The sequence below is a fragment of the Dermacentor variabilis genome, chromosome 10, assembly GCF_050947875.1.
Source record: "Dermacentor variabilis isolate Ectoservices chromosome 10, ASM5094787v1, whole genome shotgun sequence".
Classification (NCBI taxonomy): Eukaryota; Metazoa; Arthropoda; class Arachnida; order Ixodida; family Ixodidae; genus Dermacentor; species Dermacentor variabilis.
Genome location: NC_134577.1, coordinates 31,559,318 through 31,581,434, shown reverse-complemented (window position 1 = coordinate 31,581,434; position 22,117 = coordinate 31,559,318). Strand labels below are relative to the sequence as shown.

Sequence of the window (22,117 nt, the reverse complement as noted above, 5' to 3'; positions counted from 1 at the left end):
GTAGTTGAGTTTTTGAAATGTTCAATATTTAAAAAAAAAGCTGATGTAAATGAAAAATTTGCTTCTTACAATTATATTTCAACTTTTTTCTTTTAAACGCAATAAACCTCCGCAAAATCAGTGCAGCAGTTGCTGAGAAGAACGATTTCTCCGTTTCCGTGTATTTAGATAGGAGGCAAATGACACAGTCAAATGACACACCTGAACCCTGAGCACGTAGGCGTATTCAGCCAGCAGCTGCCTGCTGATGATCCTCCACTTGTGTTTCTGCTTCTTGAAGTGCGGGTCGGGAAACAGGAAGAACATCTTTGTGAGCTAAAAAAAAAAGGAAAGAGCATGCTACTGTCCAGTGAGCAATTTCACACTGCATTTATATAGACAGAGTGAACTGTCACAAGTCTACAGAAGAAAAATGAAGCCAAGGCTTCATGCCACGTTTTCCAATTTCTGGCAAATGAAAGAACCAAAAGAGAAAAGCACAATGTGAGAATACTCGCAGTGGTTATTTGTAGAGTGCTACTACCATATTTATTGCTGTTAACAATGACTAAATGCAAGAATCAAATCACAATATAATTATGCGAGGCCATATTGGGAGGTTTGGGAACAAGTTCGACCACCTGAGGTTTTTTAATGTGCACCAAAGTCTAAGTACACAGCAGCCCAATAATTCCAATATGCCCCCATTAAACCCACAGAATGCCATAACCACTTCTTCACTGAGACGGGTCAGTGATTGTATGCACCAAGATATAAAGATGCAGTGATTGCCAACTTGTTCAGTCATATAGCTAAATAATCAATGTAGCTGCGATGAACTCGACAGTTCAACACACTAAAGGCTCATTCACACCGGCGAATGACAGTGGTCGTGCGTCCAAGCTGGTCAAAAAGCGACACTTTTAGGTCAGTCACTTGCTGCTTGATTTTCTAGTCGCATGACCATGGTCGCAAAACTGATAAACCAATCAGCAGCATGCCAAAAGTTATGTTAGGGTGTGTTTTCATCTAGCGTTGTCCTGCATTGCACCAAATACAAAGTCCACGCCACCATGACAGATTACAGGAATGTAATTAGTGTCTTGCATCATGATGCTGGGACGCAGCAGTTCCAGCAACATGTTGAATATATGCGGCAGCATTCGCAGGAAGCTAAACAGCAGCAAAAGAATGCACGAAAAAGTATGTACAGATTACCACGCAAGGCGAACTAGAAATTAGAACTTACTCTCGATAGTACTCTTCGTCATGCGCACGGAGTTCGGGCAGGAGGCGGCTAGCGTGGCTGGCCACTTATCACGAACACAGACGCGGCCGCATGCATTAGCCTTGCTTTTTTTTGGAAGCTTTCGCACTGCTACAGCTGCCACGGCAGAGCACTTCAGCACAGCGACAACGTCTTCCTCTTTGCTCGAATCAAAATCCATGGCTGCTGCTGGAACGCGAAACCAATTAAGTGCATGCGAACTGTGTAGATCCCTATGAGTCCTCGCTGGGAACGATAATCTTGTAATAATAATGATAATCTTGTAATAATAATGTAACTTGCAGGTTGCGCTCAGCCGGGCTTGCTGGTGTGAGCATCGGTCGCATTCATTCGCTTTTTGGTCACCAGTCGCAAATGGTCGCACAACCTCTTCAAGTTTCCGATGTGGTTTCCCGGGCCAGCTAAGTGTTGTCCACAAGCTCACGACCTTGATCCGCATGGCAGCGTGAAGTAGGCCAAGGCCTGCATGCACTCATCTGAAAGCTGGGTGGGCGCACCCAACAGCCCTCTCCGAGGCCCTGGCAGATGGAATGTGCTAATATTCACAAAGTTGGTTGTGTAACCCTTTGAGTGAGAGTGCACCCTCTGTAGGTGGTTGAATGGTCGCATTTAAAGGGACACTAAAGGCAAGTACTAAGTCAATGTGGACTGTTTAAGTACCATTCCAGAAACCTCGCAATGCTTGTTTCATGCCAAGGGAGGACTTAAATTACGAAAAAATTGCACCTCAAGGGTTCCAATACCTTTTTCGAAATTCAAATTTCCCGCCGCCCAACCGGGGGAGTGGTGACATTGCATATGCCATCACCCCCCTTTGCTGCCGTCGGTGAGTAAAACGGCGCCCAACAGACAGCGGCACTGAGCCAGGACAGAGCGGTGGACAGAGCAGCTGCTTTTTGGTCAAGCGGGGTAGACCGTTCGGGCATCCCGCGACATAACATGGAAGTTGAGTTCTCTGCAACTTGCACTTTGTGCGAGTTTCGCGAGCCAGCAAAACTACTGCAGCAGTACACGGTAACAAGACTACCGAAACGTGAAAGCCTGAGCGGCGCAGAGTGGAGCGAGAACGAAGCCTTTCGATCGCCCACGCCGTTGTCAAGGGTAATTTCAATGAATTCCTCTTTCTAAATAGGAAATAAAACTGAACAAGTAGCATTTTATTTGAGCTTATATTACAATACAATGGTGCTTTTTGCAACGAGTGTTTGAGTATTAGTGGCAGAATTTAACTGAGGAGTGCTTTCGTCATCGGGCAAGTACTTCAATGTGCCGGGGGAGTCTCTTATCTTGTCCTGCATTTACCTCAGTTTCTCGATTATTAAGGCTCTGTTCGTGATAATATTGATGACTCGTGGAGATTCTCAAGCACTAATCTATCCCTTTATCTTGACTTAATATTAACCTTTAGTGTCCCCTTAAGATGTACAGGACCCTCTGATCTCTAAAGGCAGATAAAAGGAGCTATGACATTAAATCTTCAAACATTAAATATGCACTGCATATTAAAGTGTATGCTCCCCACAACAAGATGGCTAAATTTGAAAACATTTGGTGTGCTAGGAAACTTTTGCGAAAATTTTTCTTGCAGTTGAACCGTACAGCAGTCTGGCAACTCTCACGAGTGACAAACAGATGAGAATTCTGCGTGGTCAATGTGGGCAGTATACGAGTGGTTTCATTTTCACATGTGTGTGTCGCTGGTGTTCTCTGACTTCTGGTGTTTTGATCCTGAGTGAGAGTGAAACAAATGGGGGCACAATGCAACGGCGATGCCTTTGCTGAGCTATTGGGTGCCAGAGCATGGGGAGCAAGGAGACTCTGGCATAGTGCACATAAGATTTCAGTATGTTTTAGAGCAGATGACACAGTGGTGGGTCTCCACTTCTTCACGTCACATAAGCCACGCTAAAATGGCGGTCGCTGTTGGTGAGACGGGCTAAATGGCAGTAATTTCACATAGTAACTTCATAAGCTCATTTTGTATGCAAGTATGCGTGTGCGCATAAAATCCACTTATAACAATGAACAGCTGATGCGCCGCCAACTTTTGTATGTGTTCTATGGTAAAATAAACCACCTACTATGATCCGTGCTGCGTCATCAGTTATAACTATTCAATCATACTACTGGGTGTCTTAGTACTGGGAATGTGCGCCAAAAGGAAAAATAACGCCTTGGAGAAAAGGGGTGGGGGGAACTAGAGTCGCGTCACTGCACCCACATTACTGCCCTGAAAAAAAAAATTTAGAAAGAAAAAATGCAAGCTGCTTTATTTCTTTTCCTGGATTTCGAATTCCTTTTCTTTTCCGTGCAGACATCCAACAGCCAGACTTAAGTGTTACAGCGAATAATGTGGCATGGGAACATTGAAGTAAGTCATTTATTTTACTACAGAACACACACTAAAGTTTAACAGCTGCTTACTGTTACATGCGAATATTGTTAAAGCTAGTAATGCTATAATTGTGTTCGACTGTACTTATTTCTCTCTAGTTGCAATATTTAAAAGGCTGTCCCCTCTGCTTTTCCATGCGACCCAGTTTTATAACAACTGTCACACATAACAACGGGATTTTCTTGGCACCTGAATGGTGGTGGTGATAAACTTTATTGAAAGGCGGAAGGGTAAAGAGGGACGTGGCTGAGGGTTAGGGCTCAAGTAAGGCCGTGGGCCTGCTTGGCCCAGGGCCTTATAAGTTATATTTATATAGTTTATTATATATATAGTTTATTATATATAGTTATTATATTTAGTATATCATATTTTATAGTTTATTTTATAGTTATATTTATAAGTGAGTTCGACTGCGTAATATTGGCCCCTGTACTCCTTGTCATGATGACAAACTGAAAGCTGTCAGACAACCATGTCATAGCCTCTGTATGTGTGTTAAGAGAAGATTCTTCCTGCATCCTATTGCAAGGCGTCCCATCAGGCAGAGAACGACCAGGTTGGGATGAAAGAACTAAAGCCTAGTCCTGCCATGCGCTCCTGCCACGCCTCCTTTGCTGTCTTCAATCCAGCTGTTTACAAGAAACAGGCAAGGTGACTTGGTCACTCAGCCACAGTTCCTTTTTCTTCTTTATATATATATATAGTATTTATGGCAGCAAGTATGCGAGCCTCGCACACGCAAATGGCAATAGAGTACATCACTATTCAATTACTTTAAGACAACCTGAAACAATGTGCACAACTAGCAACAGCTAAAGAAAGATATATTAGCTCCTAAAAGGGAGGCAATGACAGAAAACTAACTGATCAATTCATCTTTGAAAGCACAGCCTAGTTCAATAATGCTTCACCTAAGAAAACAGAGATTCAATGGGGCTGGTACCCTCAGCCACAGTTGTGATTGCACAAGGGCAAATCGGTTGCTAATATATGTGTTGGTCCCTGACTGCTACCAGGAAGTAGGTTTGTCCTCTTTGCAATCGTTTTACAATGTGCAAGGAACAAAACCTAAAATTCAAGAAAATGAATGGATAGAAATAATCTACTTGACATCATCAAGTGCAAAAGCCCATTGGCTCAACTCCTGGAGTCCATCCAAGTGCCTGGCAGGAAAGCAACATCTAGATAAGGTAACAAACTGAAATGATATTTGGCCATAAAGCCATTCTAGCTTTGCTCTACAGGCACTGTGGTTCTGAGGATGTAGGGATATCAAAGTGAACATTTCTTCACTGCTGTGATCGAATTAACACACTTTTGTGACATTTACAGTTTGTAGGTTTTTCATGGCAATTTATATAGGTTGACTACACTTGTGGTAAAGCTAATTCGTAAACAGTCCTGCAACATGGATAATCTGCATTTAGCAATAAAAATTTCTCTGAAGCCCCTTTGACAACGCAGAAACTGTCCTGGGCTGCAGTACAAGAAGTCTACAAATAAGTTGCAAGTTTTTATCTACTCGTAAACAAACCATTTGAGGACTGCAGCTATGTCACTACCCGAATTGGTCTATTGGTCAGTGACGCAATGGTGCAACATATAATTTATGCACAAACACATCGCACACTAAGTTACTTTGCCATAAGTTTCTGCTGTATGTTCACTCTGCAAACATGCTAAAGTAAGTGTGGGAGGGGCACCTTTCTTTGTATAAAATTTGCTTGATCACATAGCTAGGCCATCTGGCACGGAAGATTGTTCCCCCCTTCTACTTATGCCAGCGCCTCTGGCGCCACCTTATGCCCCTACATGAAACTTTCGGGATATTTCATGACCACAAGGAGCAAGTATAGAAGTACCCTACTTGTGCGTTTGGTAGACGGCAGCCTGCAATCCATCGGACAACCCAAACAGAAGTCAATTTATTCTTTCTGAGGAGTTAAAACATGTAGGCCGCTGGGGCTCTTAAAAATAATTTGTTCAATTTTGGTCCGAATTCACCATAATAGCGCAGCACGGAAGAGGTTAAGTAGCCTTCTCATACTACATGGCATCTTGTGTTCTCACAAGAAGATGCTGCAGGTAATATCACTATTTTTTGTTTGCATGCTTCTTTTTTATTTTGCCATCTGGCACTGCCCCATCTTTTGACACAACTTTACTGCAACTGAAATTTATTTTTCACAAAACATGACATAACATTTGTAAAATGGTAGAACAAACCACAATTTTAAAACTTTACAAGAAGATTAACGAGACTTGGCAAGCGTGCATTATTATTATTATTATTAGGTTTGTATTCATAGAAAACTATCGCGGAGAGGAGAATGAGAACGAGGTGGCAACTGCCACCAGGAGGGGAACCACAATGTCTACCAGCTCTATAAGAGAAAAAGTACATAGAAATAGAATATAGTGAGCGAAGGCAGGAGAGAGTTTAAAAGAGAGAGGTATATTCAGTGAGAACCACACAAGGGGTGGAGAACACAAAAATCAAAGGCGCATGTGTGTTGCACACTCAGCAGCACTTGATGTCTGGCAGACGGCCAGCAAATTAGCACAAAAACTTGAGCAACACGTGAGGCTATACTTTGTGTAACAAAGTATGCATTTGAAATAGCAAAGCAGGCTGGGGCCTTACTTGTCCTTTCCTAAAGAAGTTTGGGAGGTGTTTCATGGCATTGGTGCGGATACAGGCCACATTTTTGTACTGCCCCGGGTGCTGCGCTCTCAAGGCCTTTATTCTGTCCTGCACATAGTCGGACACCTTCACCCTTATCTCCATGCCAACCATGTGCGTGTCGGGAAACATTGGCGACAGGGCAACTGAAAGGGTCATGAAAATGTTGTTAGTTGCAAAGAAAGCACATGGCAACGACAAAAAATATGGGTCATTTAAGTATTTCTGGCCACTGCAACATGTCACTAACACTCCAAATAATCCTCCACTTTCAAAAATAAAGAATTGTGTTGTTTCAGCAAGGCAAATATAAGTATCACATTATGCAGGATAGGGTCCGGCAATCGAAGATTGCACCGGGACCATCCACAGGTATTACAATGTGAATAACTGGATACCAACTATACCGATATAAAACTAGCAAGTACTTTGGATCCAAAAAGTAGTTTTAGATTCTGTCAGTTGTCATCAAAGCATACTTAGGAGCATCATTACGTTGATCACAAATTGTGCTGCTTGTAGAACATGAGATTCTCGAGAAATAATATATTTTTTTAATTGCACACTTGCACCTACTCAACACAGTTAACATTTACGTAGATGTCACCATTGCGCTATACCTAATTGACAGTCTCACAAGTTACAAAATGGAATGTAAATGTTCAGTGAAGCTGTTACACTGTAATCGCTGTCAAGTGTATCAAAAACATAGCATTATCAGACAAATGTGCATGAAAGCATGGGCAGTCATTTCCTCTGGTTATATAATCTTCAACCCGAGTCATCAAGTGCCACTTTCCAATATTTCCAATATTGGCCAACACGTTGGTCAATGCTATGCCACGGAATATATGTGTGAAAGCAGCAAGATAGGTGCGTGCAAGTGGAACATCTAGTGTCCAAGCATTGTCAGTTACGCTGTTTCAACAAAACCGGCATAGCCTCTTGTGTTTATCAGCACATCCATAATTTGCAGCCACCTATTGTGTGTGTGGCCAAAGACATGTTTGTGCATTTCTGTTTGCATTGGTAGCAGATAGGCAGTAGTGGCTTACTGGAGCCTTAAAGGGTACCTGAAGCACTTTTTAAGCTAATCATAGACTGGCCTCACTATCAAAGAATGTCACCTCATGAATCTCACACGGCAAAAATTTTTCGAATCCTTCAACTACAAGTGGAGTGACCGCATCGATACCAGGCTTCCTTCCCCTTTTTGTCTCTGCTAGGGCGCTGGAAGCGATACAGTGAAGAAGCCAAGAGGGCAAATCCCTGGCCAAAAGTTGGGTGTCACAGCGGCAGAAAGGCTCATTGCAGCACCCCGTGGTGACTGTGGTAGACTACGCTACACAGCTGGTGTCTTGGAGGTCACATGCAACAGACGCAGCTATGCGCAGTGCAAAGATAAAATGATTTTTCTGTCTTTTTGAGATCGCACACATTCTATATAATTTTAATTTATTTAACTCAAAATTAGCAATTATGTATTATTGAGAATGCTCTTGCAATCACAAAATCAATGGTCGGTCAAGCTGCTTTCGATGAAGCTGCATGACGACATTGCAGAAGCGAGAGCAAGTGGTTTTTTGGTGTGTTTGGCAAGAGATTGAAAATTCCATGATTCATGAAATAACATTTGGCTCACATCTTCACAGCAGCCTCTATGACAGATTGGCAACATTTTCTTACTATGTTCAAAAAGTGTTCCAGGACCCCTTGAAGTGGTTTGTGGAGCTTAGCATATGGCACTTGGACCAGAGTATGCTGTGTGTACATGCGTCTGCAGTCACTACTTTTATTGGTGTACTTCCAACAAAGCACTGATCATCGCGTTGTTTGACACTCCCATGAAATTTTTTACATCCTGGAGAACTGAAGCTGCCATTTGCAAAGCTCCACTCCATTTTACTGTCCTTCACAGTCATCTGCACAACACACTTGCCATGCCTTAGACAGAGAACACCTAGCTGCACTTTAACTCATCTACAGCTATTTCTTTAGCTGTCTTGATGCACTTGATAAACATAAACTACGCTCTTGCTGTAAGGGGGAGAGAACCTCTCTTCGGGGCGGTTATGACAGATAGCTGCACATGTGGACACAGAGCCATTTCAAACAGAGTGCCCACGGCCGCTATCTTGTACACGTTCGAAAAGCTGACGTTTGGTTTCGCCTTACGCGATCGTCCAAGCCGCACTGATATTGCAGCCTAGGTAAATCTAAGCCAATCGCATGAGATGAAACCGAACATTGGCTGGTGGAAACCACAGCTGACAACGTTTAAGGTTGTGTAGTTTCTCTTTTTATTAGTCCCTTCCAGCTGTCATTGACTTAAAGCAGCAGTAGTGCCAGCTATACAACAGCATTTTGTGGGTCTTCTAGGAAACTGCTTCACATTCATCTTTAATTCTTCATGTTTCCTTCATTTTTTTATTCTGGCACTTTCGGATATGAATGCCAAAGAGATCATTCAATAAATCGCTGCCTCCATTAGAACAAAGTTGTCAAGGCTCATCCACAGAGTAGCAAGGACCTCAGGCTTGTGACACTCATGAGACCATATGTAGCATAGGAAAACACATAAGACACGTATGTTCCTAGCTTTCAGTGTTATTTAGGTACAGTCTGTGCTTTGGCGGGACATGCTACACCCACTACCACAGTCCAAAGAACCACAAGTAACTGTTGCCCCATGCTTAGGTTACTGCGGTATACTAAAGGAACACTAAAGGCAAATACAAAGTCGATGTGGACTGTTGAAATATGATTCCAGAAAACTTGCAGCACTTGTTTCATGCCAAGAAGTGAGTTAGTTTAGGAGAAAATTGTGCCTGAAGGGTCCACATACCTGCAGCACCATTCAAATCTCCTGCCCCTGGTCGGGGAGTGCTTATGTTGCATGCACCATCACCAATCTTTACTGGCACCGGTGAGTAAAACGGCATTCGACAGACAGTGCTATAGTTTGCTGTGTAAAACGCAAACATGCAGCCATGGAGAAACTGAGGCAAGACAGAGCGTTGCATTCACCGCTATAGCTGCTCTTGGTCAAGTGGCACAGAACGTTCAGGAATCCCACGACGTCACATGGACGTGACATTCCTTGCTACTTGCAGCTTGTGCGAGTTTCATGAGCTAGCAAAACAAGCGCAACAATATCCGATAATGAAACTACTGAAACGCAAGAGCCTGGGATGCACAAAGTGGAGAAAACGAAACCTTTTGACTGCGCATGTTGCTGTGAAGGGTAGCATCATCAAGTTCTTTTTTTGAAAAATCAAATACAACTGGACAAGTAGCATTTTATTTTGTCTTATAATGCAATACAATGATCGTATTGTTAAAAGTGGAGGATTACTAGTGACAGAATTATAATGAGGAGTGCCTTCGTCATCGGGCTAGTATTTGAATGTGCTGGGGGAGTCCCTAATCATGTCCTGCATTTACCTCAATTTCATAATTACTAAAACTCTGCAGAATATTTTAACGGGTATAAAACTATTTACACGATGTATTTTCAAGGCATACATAAACAGCAGCTGAGAATCCTGAGAGGCTGTTGCCACTTCGTCATCTTCACCGTTGACGACATTGTCCTCTTTTCCTACGTAATACGACCCTCGGCAGAAGAAGCACCATCCCGGTGCTTCAGGGGGGTCCATCGGTAAGAACATAGTAAGGCTTAAGCCGAGGGACATGTACGACATCAGGTGATGTGGAATCAGGTGGCAGGACGGAGGTCACTGGGATCATCTTGTAAGTGACATTGGCCACTTGACGCAGAACGCGGTAAGTGCCTTTGTAGCATGGAAGGAGTTTCTTGGAGGACCCCACTCAGCGGCAAGGGGACCAAAGTAGCACGAGAGAGCCTGGTGAAGAATATGTGCCATGATGGTGGCGATGGTCAGTGTCGGACAGCTTTTCTTTGAACAAGTCTCAGCTGGTTAGCTCTTCCTCGTGTGTGTAAAACCACACTCATAGTTTTCCGTTGAGGTAGAACACAACATTGGCCAGCATTATGGTCGAATCCCACCTGCTCACCTTGCTCACGTGCTCACACATCTTCAACCATTCTTCTACGTCAACACCACTGAGGCCAATAAACAGCAGCCGAGAATCTCGAGAGGCTGTTGCCACTTCGTCATCTTCACCGTTGACATTATCCTCTTTTCCCACCACAACAATATTGATGCCTTAGATGTTCTCCGGCACTAATCTATCACTTCAGTTTGACTCTATATTTGCCTTTAGTGTCCTTTTAAATGCAGGAGCCATTATAGGTGGAGCAAGGGAAGAACAAAGAAAATAACACCATCCATGCACACTAAACTCCTGCTAGATTAATAGTCAATGCCACTTGGACATGGAGTCATCCATCCACTTTTGGGTTGACAGGTATACAACATGCATCTAAAAGATCTTTACTGTGTCCACATTGGTAAAATGAAGTGATAATGCAAGTGAGGAGAAAGAGTCAGAAATGTAGCAATAGCACAAAGAAAAAAATAACTAACCAAGAAGGCCACCATATCCACACCCAATGTCTGCAAACTCCACCTGCTTGTCCGGCTGCGGAAAGTACTCCCCCCAGTCCATGTCATCTGGGCACGGTGGACTGTTCCCGTGCAAGAAAATGAGATGTGGACATTACCTTGACAACTCCTGTTCAAGATGCATACAAGGTGGCAACGGCTCATGCTCATATGCATTAATAGGCGCTGTTAACAACAAGCATCGCATGCGCAAATGAAGTACATAAAGTAATTACAACCACAACTTGTCACACTATATTTCAATTGCTTTTCTTGATCTGTTTAATCAGGAAGTATACAGAGGAAATGGAGACAGACCTAGACAATCCTACTAAGGCTCGGTAATGACGCTAAAGTCCAGGAGCCAAATAGTGGGTGAAACAGATAGGTTCACTTTGCACTAATATGAAAGGAAATATGCAATCTGCGCAAACTGAGTAAGGACCTCACTCACTGATATTTGCTACGTAGTTCTTACAGTGAAAAATAGATCTCAAGAAATTTTAATCTCAGCACTTGAACAAGAAGAATTACTGGCTTTAAATTTAAATCTGGTAAATTCACCTTCACATCGGCACACCGTGTACCACTTTCCCTTAATGTCGCAGAAGAAACCTTTGCATATTCTTATGCTTTGAGGTCTATGCCTGTTCCTGGTGGTTTGTGTCAATATTTGGTAATTATAGTCAGTCTCTTTAATGAGTGCTATTGTTAGGGCAAAAACCCCATCTCTGAGCAGGGCGTTCAGGCACGCTGTAGTTTAGTGAAGTTGTCTTCGTTTTCCGAATTTCAACAGCGCTCCATACAGGCTCTATAGCTAGGTCGACCTACCACAAACTCTCCATCGGCATCCATCTTATACTTGAGTTACACGGGGCACTTTTGATCGCGATAGAGAGCGACTGGAATCGAATTTCTCGTTTGAGATTGGCTCCCGAGTGACTGGGATACATATTACTCTTGCACAATTGCAACTTCGTGTGAAAAGTCAACTTGCTCCAGGAGAACGCATTTTTCTAAAACAAAACGAATAACGATTCGCGATACGCACTCCAGTGGACTGTGCATGCTAATCTAGAGTACAAGAAATCTCAGACCGTACTTACGTGGTACCGTTAATCACAAGCTGCCAAAGTTTTCAAGGAAACAGCTTACACCAGTTAAGCAGAATGACCAAATTTTGCTCACTTTTCGGTCGTACAGTAGAAAGTTTTTGAAAGCTGCCAGTTGCGCTATACCTGATGATGATGTACCTCTGTCATTCAACACAACTTAAGTGTTTGCATCATGCTGGCTGCTGTTCGTGGAGCGCCCGTTTTGTGCCACTAAAGTCATGTTTACGCTATGACTCGGAAGAATGTATAAGCAACATAGAAGCGTGCAAGGTACCAACTCAAGTGCTTCTCGCAGCATCCATAGCACTGCTCAGTAAGCGGCACGACGGTAAGTAGTTAACGAGGCGCTGGACCTATGCACGTGGAGTTAAATGTCAACAGTGGCATGTGCACGCACTCAACACGAAAGCAATGCACAGAACTCAAAAGTGTACTCACTATATGAAACAGTGGTCGGCTATGGGGTTAGAGTGAGCTCTTTGACGATAGTACCGTTTCTGGGGAAGCTTAGCATCAGCCATGCTCACATACGAAAAGTGACCGAAACAGGCCACGGCACGCTACAGCTGACAGCTCGTACCAACGAAACGTCACTATTTTCACGGTTGGATAGCACCCCTAGCTATTTTCACGGCAATGCTCGTTTCGCCAAATTTCACCGTGCCGTTTATTTTCACGGCAGCCACAGTATGGTGTCATAGAAAGCCACCATAGCCACAGTAAACAACGCTATAAACGTGGCTATAAACATACTGTGAAGCCACCCGCTACTTGAACTGTCTCTTGTAAAGTGCTGGTAATTTCTAAAGGTTGTCGAAACGGCGACTTTTAGACAAACAATCTACATCACGTTTATTTATTCGTAGCTTGCGTCAAATGCCTAAATTAGCGGTTATTTTATATTAGAACATTATTTTTTTCTGGCGACTGCAACTAAAGCGCAAGACAATTGTTTCAGCTTTTCCCTGTTCTGTCTTTTTCAGCACGCTTTTTTCAAAACTCTATGGCGCTTTCTCAATGATGGTGCTCTATGCATAGAGTTACTATATACTGGCTCTATGGTCTTTTTGGTAGTACTGGCAAAGCCATGCCAACATCGACATCACATTTTACGCAGCGCCATCGGTGCGCTACTAGGGCATTTACGGCGTTTTCGGCTTCTTATCTTTAGCACAAGGTGTCGGTGTAGTAGGTTTGTGATTGCAGCAAGAAGCTCGAAAAATTCGCGTGTCAACGTAGCATTTCAGTGTACCGAGTCTGCTTGCCCAGGGAGCGAGAGCGATCTGTCTATGATTTGGAAGTATTCGTGTGCAGAGATCGAACGATGTCTCATCGACGATCGCGGATACGGACTACTATAGCTGAACGTGCCCGCATGGTAGCGGTCTATTTAGAAACTGGGAGAGTATCAACGGTCAAGACTATGTATAGGGAAGAATTCCATAGAAGGCCCGTAACATCAAGCACCATTCTGAGGTGGGTAAAGCGATTCGAAGACCACGGGTGTCTCCAAACGAAGAAGCGTGCTCGAAGGGTCGGTGTGTTCACCCCCCGTGACGAGTTTGCGTACTCTGTAGCCGGCGCTTACGAAGCTAACCCAAGCCTTTCGCTTCACCAGACCGGTAAGCTTTTCGGCGTAGATAAGAACGTCATACGAAGGGCTCTCTTGAGGATTGGAGTGCATCCTCGTGAAAGTGATGCGCGGAACGGGAAGTGTAAAGCAAAGAAGGCAGCTTTTCGCGCGTCTGGTGTAGCTGTGAAGACGGCTAAGAAGAAAAAGAACGCAGCGTACGAAATAGACATTGGGGGCAAGAACAACATTGACGAAAAGGAGTTGTCGCCGTGTACCTGTGTGATGTGTTACGGCAAAAAGGAAGATCAACAGCTAGTTGCGGTCACCATGCAAGTCTGAAGGTGCAACAGGCCAAGCCTGAAGCCTCTTCTCACAGAAGGGAGTCAGCAGAGGGTAATGTTCCGCGAATGTCACTTACCCAACCAGTGGTTGAAGGGTTTCGCCTGGCCGGAACCGTGAACCAAGTCTCAATAGTCAACCAAATGTGCCGTCAACCAAGTCTCCGACAATGAACATTCGTCGGTCTGCCCGCTTATGAAGTAGCAGAAGAAAATTCGTGAGATCAGCATTGTGTTTGCGCCTAGTTCTCTGCACAGCTGTTAGTGACTGATCACTCTAACCAGACTTGCTCAGTCTCGGGTCTCTTGGTCCTCTCACTTGGTTAGAGGACCAAGTTATCGGCATGTACCATTTATGGTAAGGAGTGCCCTACAAATGAACACACATGCAAGTTGTGCACGCACTTTCTGATGCATGTGGTTCAGGCTGCAAATGACTAAGCTTTAGCAGAGTGGGCCTTTTCAGAGCGTGTGTCCCCCATCAGTGTGTTTCATGTGTGTATCATACGTGTTGTTTCATGCTTCATCGTTGTAACAAGGGTTTGTTGCTCTCTGGTTTGACACAGGCAGGAATGCCACCAAAGTTTTCTCTCCTTGTGGAGTGCAACAGACCGACTGCAGACTGCAAAAAAAATAAGTTATTTCGCACAGTGCGTCTCTTTATATGTTACAAATCGGCACTATTGAATGTGAAATAAAATGGTTTACGTTTGATGATGATGGTTTGTGCCTATCCTATTTAAAGAAGCAGGGGGAGAAAGGGGTGGGGGAGCAGCTGCATGTAGCCAGAACGTATGGTAAGAAAAAAAAATGTGAAAAGGACGAAACCTACAGGGTCTAAAATGGAAAAACATGCCTCGATCACACACAGCTCACAACAGAATATGCATAGCATTCGGTTATTTGAGAGTGTTAGTCCTTCACTGTTGAAGTATTTGTAATTTGAAATGTGTTGGTTATACCACTGAATCCAAACTCCTGTAGAAGGGTGATGCCGTCTATGTGTGGCATAGGCAAACCCCATACACTACAAGACAAGGTGGTTCACACGCTCGCCTTTCTCTCAACAGGCTTCGCATGCACAGTAGTGGCATACATAGTGCCATAGTGCTTCCTACAAAAATTACTTGAGGGTGTTCTAGCACTGCACTTGTTCAGGTACCCTAGGAATGATGACGTAGTTGTGATAAGCATACGTATTGTCATCCATAGCAACAGGCTAACCTTGGTGTGTTTTGTCATGGTCACCACTGCAGCTACAATGGAGCGAGGTAGAGACAAGAACTGAGGACTGGATTAATTCTTTTACTGGACTATCTGTGATCTTGTTGCCTTTAAGGTTCATAACTGAAACATTACAATATTCTTTTCTTCCAGGTAACTTAATGATCTGTATTACCTAGATTCTAAGAGCGTTGATTATAAATGCTTAAGAATAGTTTAACTGTGCTCATGCCAATTTTTGATGAAGCCGATAGTGTATTAAAAAGTCCAAATCAAATGGTAATACTGAGGGAGAAGGTCTTTAACATGTCAGCCGCCCTGTAGAAATGATTTACTCTTGCACAATCTGACATACTTTTTGCGCACGACCAAGGGTGCTCTCACCAAAAGATAAAATGTTCACTACTGAAAGAGGAAGGCCATTATGCAATAGGGGTTGTTCTAAGTTTGTCTTTTTTGGGGGGTATTATATTTTCAGTAGAGGAGGGGTAAATGTTCCAGTGATTCTACATACCCACATGATCCACAAAGGTTCAGTGGTACGAACCCACACCTACTCAAGTAAAGGCTTTCTTGTTGTTGTTTACTGCCACACATGTGGCTCCTACCCAATGGGAGATTGACCAAGAAATGAATGGATTATACCAATTTATAATGAATGAATTTGCAAATATCTATGGACTTAGTGCTGTATAACTGTATAGGTTTTCTCACACAAGCATTCTGTGCCACTAGACTTCTTTCTCATCTGCAGCCACTGCCTAGCTACGTAGGCTAATGGTGGCCACTACAATGGTTAGTATTACACGGATTTGTCTGACCTCAGTGCTTGTGGCTTCCAACTTTCTTGTAAGATTATTTATCATGCTTTATTTTCATAAGTTTCGTTTACAGGTACTCATGGTTTTCTAAACACAGCAAGCTGATTAGTCTATGGGAATGTAAGCACAATCCATCCAGACAACACAGAACACAAGCCAACAGAGAAGGGTGGGAGGCAGCTCTGTCCAGCTTGGATCTGAAGACCCAAGAGGGCCTCATGAAACAGGCGAAGACAGTGGCCCACGCTAATGGGACCCTGGACTAAGGATCTTACTCGCCGATCTTCTCATTTCAAAGACTCAATAAACATTTTATTTTCTCTCTCTCTCTCTCTCTCTCTCTCTCTCTCTCTCTCTCTCTGTGCACATTGATGCCGTTTATGGCATAATATTTTCTTGAAAATGAGCAATTGGGAAAGTAACAAAGCTGCAGCCAGAAAGACAATGTTTAGGCAAATCCATGTAGTGCCCACGATTCTTATGATGGCTAAACTGCCATGCTTACAGCTCCCAAATACATTAGCGCCAGAGTTCCCTATAGCAATTTTCAAGTGAAGCTTGCATTGGCTCACAAGTTTCGGTGGCACTATGGTCACACAAAAAAAATAGTTGCTCCCAGAGCAGAGAAGCTGCAGGAAAGGGCAGTTTGATGAGTTGACAGCTGCTCTGGCACCAGAGAGTGATTCGTTAGAAAGGATTCCAGCTGCATAGGCGTGCACTCACGCCACATCCGCAACCAATCAGAGCCCTTTCACTTCCGCCGGGGAGGGAAAGGGCAGGAAAGGGTTTCGCATGCACTGTGCAAGCTTCGTTTCCATTCACTTCATTCTCAGAAAACGGATGGGGCGGCCATGCGTTGTGCGTTCCCCCGATGGACTGGCAGCGAGAACTCACCCGTGAAAAGGCTTGGAGCCGCCTGAGCCCAGGAAATTCGACAGCAACAAGAAGACCCTGAGCTGAGGGAGCAGGAGGCCAAAGCAGTCCGCACTGTTACCTGCGGGTTACTTAACCATGACGAAGGTCAGGTGCACGTAGTAAAAGCTTTGCTTACCCCCATTATTCAGTAAGGGATGGTTTTTTTTTTTTTTTTTTTAAATAGGAACCCAAGTGGAGCCCTCTGGCTCAAGATGACAATGGCATGGTGCTTTTCCACTTCTAGTGGGTGGATGTAAAGTTAGTGTCCTAGCAATGATAACGGAGATTAAAACAGAACAAGTTGAACGATAAAGGACAGTCACATCAGCAAAAAATGCAGGGAATACGAGTGGGGACCCCTAAAACAACCGAACTGACTCCATAGAGCTCTTCGTAATTGTGTTGCTGTGCACTCAAAGTGCACTCACTTTGAGTGTATTAAGTGCACTCAAAGCTTTGAGTGCAGTTAACGAATTGGTATGTATGATAGCATTCTTCTGCTTGTCGGTGGTAATTTTTTGAACTGCTGTTCATATCGCATAAACTTTGGCAGTAAAGATTGAAGCAAAATTATTTATCCGAATGCATCTATTTTCCCAATTTTCCATTACGGTTCCGACACCCACGTATTCTTGTGCTTTAGAACCATCTGTGTAAAATTCTACATGATTTTCATATTTGTCTTGAATAGCATGGATCTCTTGCATTATGTGTTCTTATGGGTGTCTTTCTTTAGGTGTATTAGTGTACAATCACAGAGCTGTGTAAAATCGCACAATGGGGCCAACCTTTGTGACCTTTCAGCAGCCTGCAGGAGTTCATTAGGAATATAATAAGTCTGGCAGTATTCCTCGTTTAGGAAAAGTGTGCAAATCACATTCGGCTTATTCATGTAATGTAATCATTAGTTGCATTGTGTTACAATGTGGTAACATATGTGTTGTGTAGATGACCGAATTCTCGGTATATAGGAAAGGTTAAGTAGTGTTCTGCGGTGATGTAAGAAAGGCTCATTGTAGTCAATGTATGAACCTTGGTCAGGCGATGTTCTGTAGGCACTGCTTGCCAGTCATAGGTCGAGATTATGAAATGGATCAAGTCATTTAGTGTAGGACTGCCTAACTGCACCATAAACTACACTACCGTAGTTGAGAGGTATATACGTAGCAGCCATGTTCAGTCAGACCCCCAGTGCTTGCGCGATAACACTTCGAGAATGTCTTGAATGTTGAAATTGAATGAATCTTGAGAGTGTTTGAGAACGTTTGTCTATGATTCCTTCTTTAGCATTTAAAATCATGTGTTTGAAAGAAACTAGGCTGCAGTTAGAATGTTGCCATGGCAACTTTCTACAGCATGGCACATTTCCACGAGTGAGACGCTGCTGTTAGTCTTTAGCAGCAAAGGTTGGATGTTTTTCCCACTACCCTAGTGTGTACCCTTTCACACAATTTGTCTGTCTCCAGCTAGGTAATTGTGAGCATTTAAAACTAGCATCATTGCACTGACATGCAGTAGCTTTAAATAGGCCACATGTTATATTATAGGACCCCTTTCCAGGTATTTAAGTACCTAGTTTAGGCAGTGACCTGTAGATAATGTACAGTCATGAGCAAAAGTTTAGGGACGACAGGCACTGCAAAAAAATGTTTTTTTTTCTTTCCAGGCGACACAAGAAGGCTGAAATCAAGCAGGGCTGCCTACACGCATTTCAACCAATGTCATGCATAGAGACAATTTCCCATTGCACAAAAGTGCTGGAAGAAATGTTCATTCTTTCCCGGTGTCATGTCTCTAGACTTTTGCTTTCAACTACACATATAAGGTGTATAGACTTGGACGAGTTGGTGATGTATTATTTACATTCACTGCACACAAAGACGAAAAAAAAAAAGAATGGTATAGTACATGCACATAGCACTGACTCGCAACTAACCCCAGTATTCAGAAATGTGCCTTAACTTAAAGCTACAGCTTGACTTGATCAAGTCCAGCTCAAGGTAATGCCTGATACCTAAGGAAATGCAATGAGCATCGTGCATATGTTTATGTCAGGCATTATCTTGAGCCGGACTTGTTCAAATCAAGCAATGGATTCAGGTTAAGGCCCATTTCTGAGTTCAGGAAACATCCGAAGTTAAATCTTCGAAGGGAAGAGAAATGAACACAAACTAGAATTCATGTAGTCAAGAGTAATCTACAAGGCGTATCAGTTGACAGTGACAATGCTGCATGGACAGTGAAAATGGGGGAGGTGATCAAAAATACAAATGATCAACCAAGGCTTGCCACTAAACTGTGATGGCAATCCAACAAGCATCAGAATAGGTGTAGAAAACAGCACAACAGGTATTCATAGTCCATCACTCTCACGTTTAACTAATACGACTTGTGCATGACCCTGCATCAATTAGCCCGCACATGACCAACGACTCAGCAATAGCAGGGTGAGCTTGATCTGGAGTGTGTGTATGTTCCATCAGTTTCAATTGTGCATCAGATGTGATGTTTCATGTTCCATCGTTGCAACCAGAAGTCACAGCTTTACAGGCAAGCATCGTAAACTTCATCAAATTTCGCTCCTTGTAGAGTGCGATAGGCTGACAGTGTCTTTGATGCAAAATGCACAAAGAAGTTTCCCTGACAGTATTTATGCTTGTGTGATCCGTCCTTTTGTTGATGATTCCCTGGAATCGTTCACAGGAATGTGCACCAAACTGCAGCGAATTGTCTCAGGACAAGTTATTTTGCATGTTGCTTCCCTTCTTGCTATGTTGCGGCACTACTCAGTGTTTTGTAAAGAGGATACAGCATGTATGGAAACAGGGTGCATCGACAGAACAGAAATATTGGGGTTCTTTATCATCAGGTGATGATGAAGATGATTTATTGACATGCCCTTTGAAACTGAGTTGTGACAAAGAGACACCTAGCCTGCTTGAGCTAGCCAGATATTCTCTCCATGCTTTTCTGTATAGGATTTTGTCTAAATCTCGTTAGTCTATTTCATTAGCTGCTGACGTTATAATAGCGAAAGAAATAATTTTAAAAAATATTGATAGGAAGGGCGGCGCCATCTGTGATCGTTAAAGGGAAAGGAGTAATGCTGTGATGGCCTCCGAGGCACTTCGAAGTATGGCAGGCAATCTCAAAGGCATTTGTTGTTTTGTTGGCCAGACGATAGAGGGCGCTACCAATCCATTGCTGAATCGTTTCATTGTTTGGTGTCGTCGCTTCGTGCAGTGCGAAATTCAAATAACTTTCGTAGCTAGATCAGTGGAGTTAATTTTTCAGAACTAACGTTAAATAAAACACACAAAGAGTTTGTGCGGTTATCAGAAGCAGAAGCGGTAATTAGACAGCGGTGTTGACGATGATGGTGTGTAGGGTTTTTTGGCGCAAGGGCGAGGGATGGACAAAAAGCGACAAAACATAGTGTGGAAAGTCGATGATGCGGTGAATGACAACTGTGAGATGTATGGCGGCTCTATAGAGGCCGAAAATATTCACTGTAAGGTACGTAAAATATACAAGTATTACAATAATGTCAAGGACAAGTGATGTGAGCGATGACCATAAGGTATCTTCTAAAATGAAAAGAAGAAAACACGAAAAAAAAATGTGTCGATTGCATTAGCACTACCGCCTCAACAAGAAAGTTGAGTACAAAGGTCCGAAGGCGCGTGTAAATTATTCATGCAAGTTTCAGATGTATGTTTATGTTCGCTTCAGTTAGCACGGATCACATGACCTCGGAAGTTCTGTGAACTATGGCCGAATCTTAGACATTTGAACCATCTCAGGGGTTGGGCACGTATGGCCTGACACAGGTCTTCATGTAGCCTGCTACATTCACTTGAACCGAAGGTTAGAATAAGGCGCTTTGCTGGGATTTCTTTGCCTTCCCGCCTCAACTTGATTATCTTTACATTGATTACTTTCTGGTCGCTCTAGCCCTCTAGAAGTTCCGTCTGGGTGAGTTCTAGCTCGCCATCCGAAATGACACCACGGGTGGTGTTCAGTGTGCGCTGTGGGGTCAATGGAATGTCTCCAAAGGAGACCAGATTTGGCAGCTTTTCATGTTGCTTCTTATCGCGCAGTTCCAAGAGGAAGTCACCACTGGCCAGTTTCGTAACTTTATAACCTGGACCAATGGCATCTGTGAGACATTTCGCCACAACGAATGGCGAGGTGACCCTGACTGTTTTTTTTTTTCTTCTGTTTTTCACTGTACATTACATGATAGCAGGGGAAAATTTCCGTTTGGATGCCAAAAGATTTGAAGACTTCTTCAGTGCGCCCCCTTTTCTGGGGTCAATCAGGGAGTGGTGGAAAGTTGCTAGCCATATGCGAGTATGTCCTTTTCGGCAGTAACGCCAGTCACCCACCATGGAGCCTAACAAGGGGACGTTGCAAAATGTGTAAAACTTCAAACGTCAGCTGTACGTCACTGCTATAACCTAATATGATTTAACCCAGACTGGTTAGGTCGCACACGGTTAACCCTCGCTGCCGGGAAGGTCGGAAGAAAGAAGAGATAAAGAGAAGACAGCAAAGATTGAAAGATATAGAGAAAGACGAAGATTGAAGAGGACAGGAAATCCAGGACAGGAAGAGGACAGGCCGATTTCCTCCAGGTGGGTCAGTCTGGAGGTGTCGTCTACGGGAACCAGAGGCCAAAGAGGTGTATTGCCTCCACCGGGGGGCCTTAAAAGTCTGAACACCCGTCATCGGCTCAACTTCCAGGATCCCGCTTTCCTCGGACACAGCTAAGCCGCGCACGGCAACACGCGGGAAGGTCCAACCCTCATGTGCTCGGGTACGTGGTGTCGCAACACACCAAACGCCTGCTGACGCAGACGCCCCTGCGGGGGACAGCGGTGTTCTCAATGATGCCGCTCTCGAAATTTCGACACCGGTCACACCTTTAGCGCCCATTGGGCTCAACTGCGCAATTAAAATACGTGTGCAAAAACTGCCAATTAACAGTTCATTAGAAAATGTTCGCTGGATACTTTCTTGGCAATTATATGACCCCATTCCTGAAGTCCACAGAAACAGATAATGTTGACTAAACATAACATTGCCATTAAGTTTATTCTGCGCCATACTCGCAAGGGTGGGTTTTTCTCTCTCTGTTTACCCGCAGTGGTGGCGTATTGGCTGAGGCGTTGCGCTACTGAGCCCGAGCGCGTGGGACCAAATCCCAGTCGCGGCAGCCGCAATTCGATAAACGAATTGAACGCCAGCGGTCCGT

The 22,117-nt window shown here is 43.7% G+C and overlaps 1 protein-coding gene across 3 annotated transcripts in view; it reads right to left on the bottom strand.

Moving 5' to 3' along the window:
• LOC142560257 (tRNA (guanine-N(7)-)-methyltransferase) overlaps positions 1-22,117 on the bottom strand; it is a 39,305-nt gene that overhangs the window by 7,198 nt on the left and 9,990 nt on the right. Inside the window, exons 1-4 of one of the 3 annotated variants that reach the window (XM_075672215.1) lie at positions 12,428-12,596; positions 10,857-10,957; positions 6,307-6,491; positions 202-315 (exon numbers count right to left, since the gene is read on the bottom strand). In XM_075672215.1, coding sequence (XP_075528330.1) covers positions 202-315; positions 6,307-6,491; positions 10,857-10,957; positions 12,428-12,510 — 483 coding nt within the window. In that variant the 5' untranslated portion in view covers positions 12,511-12,596. Of the gene's footprint in view, positions 1-201; positions 316-6,306; positions 6,492-10,856; positions 10,958-12,427; positions 12,597-22,117 lie in introns of those variants that run through there. The other 2 variants (XM_075672213.1, XM_075672214.1) reach the window with 2 other exon arrangements.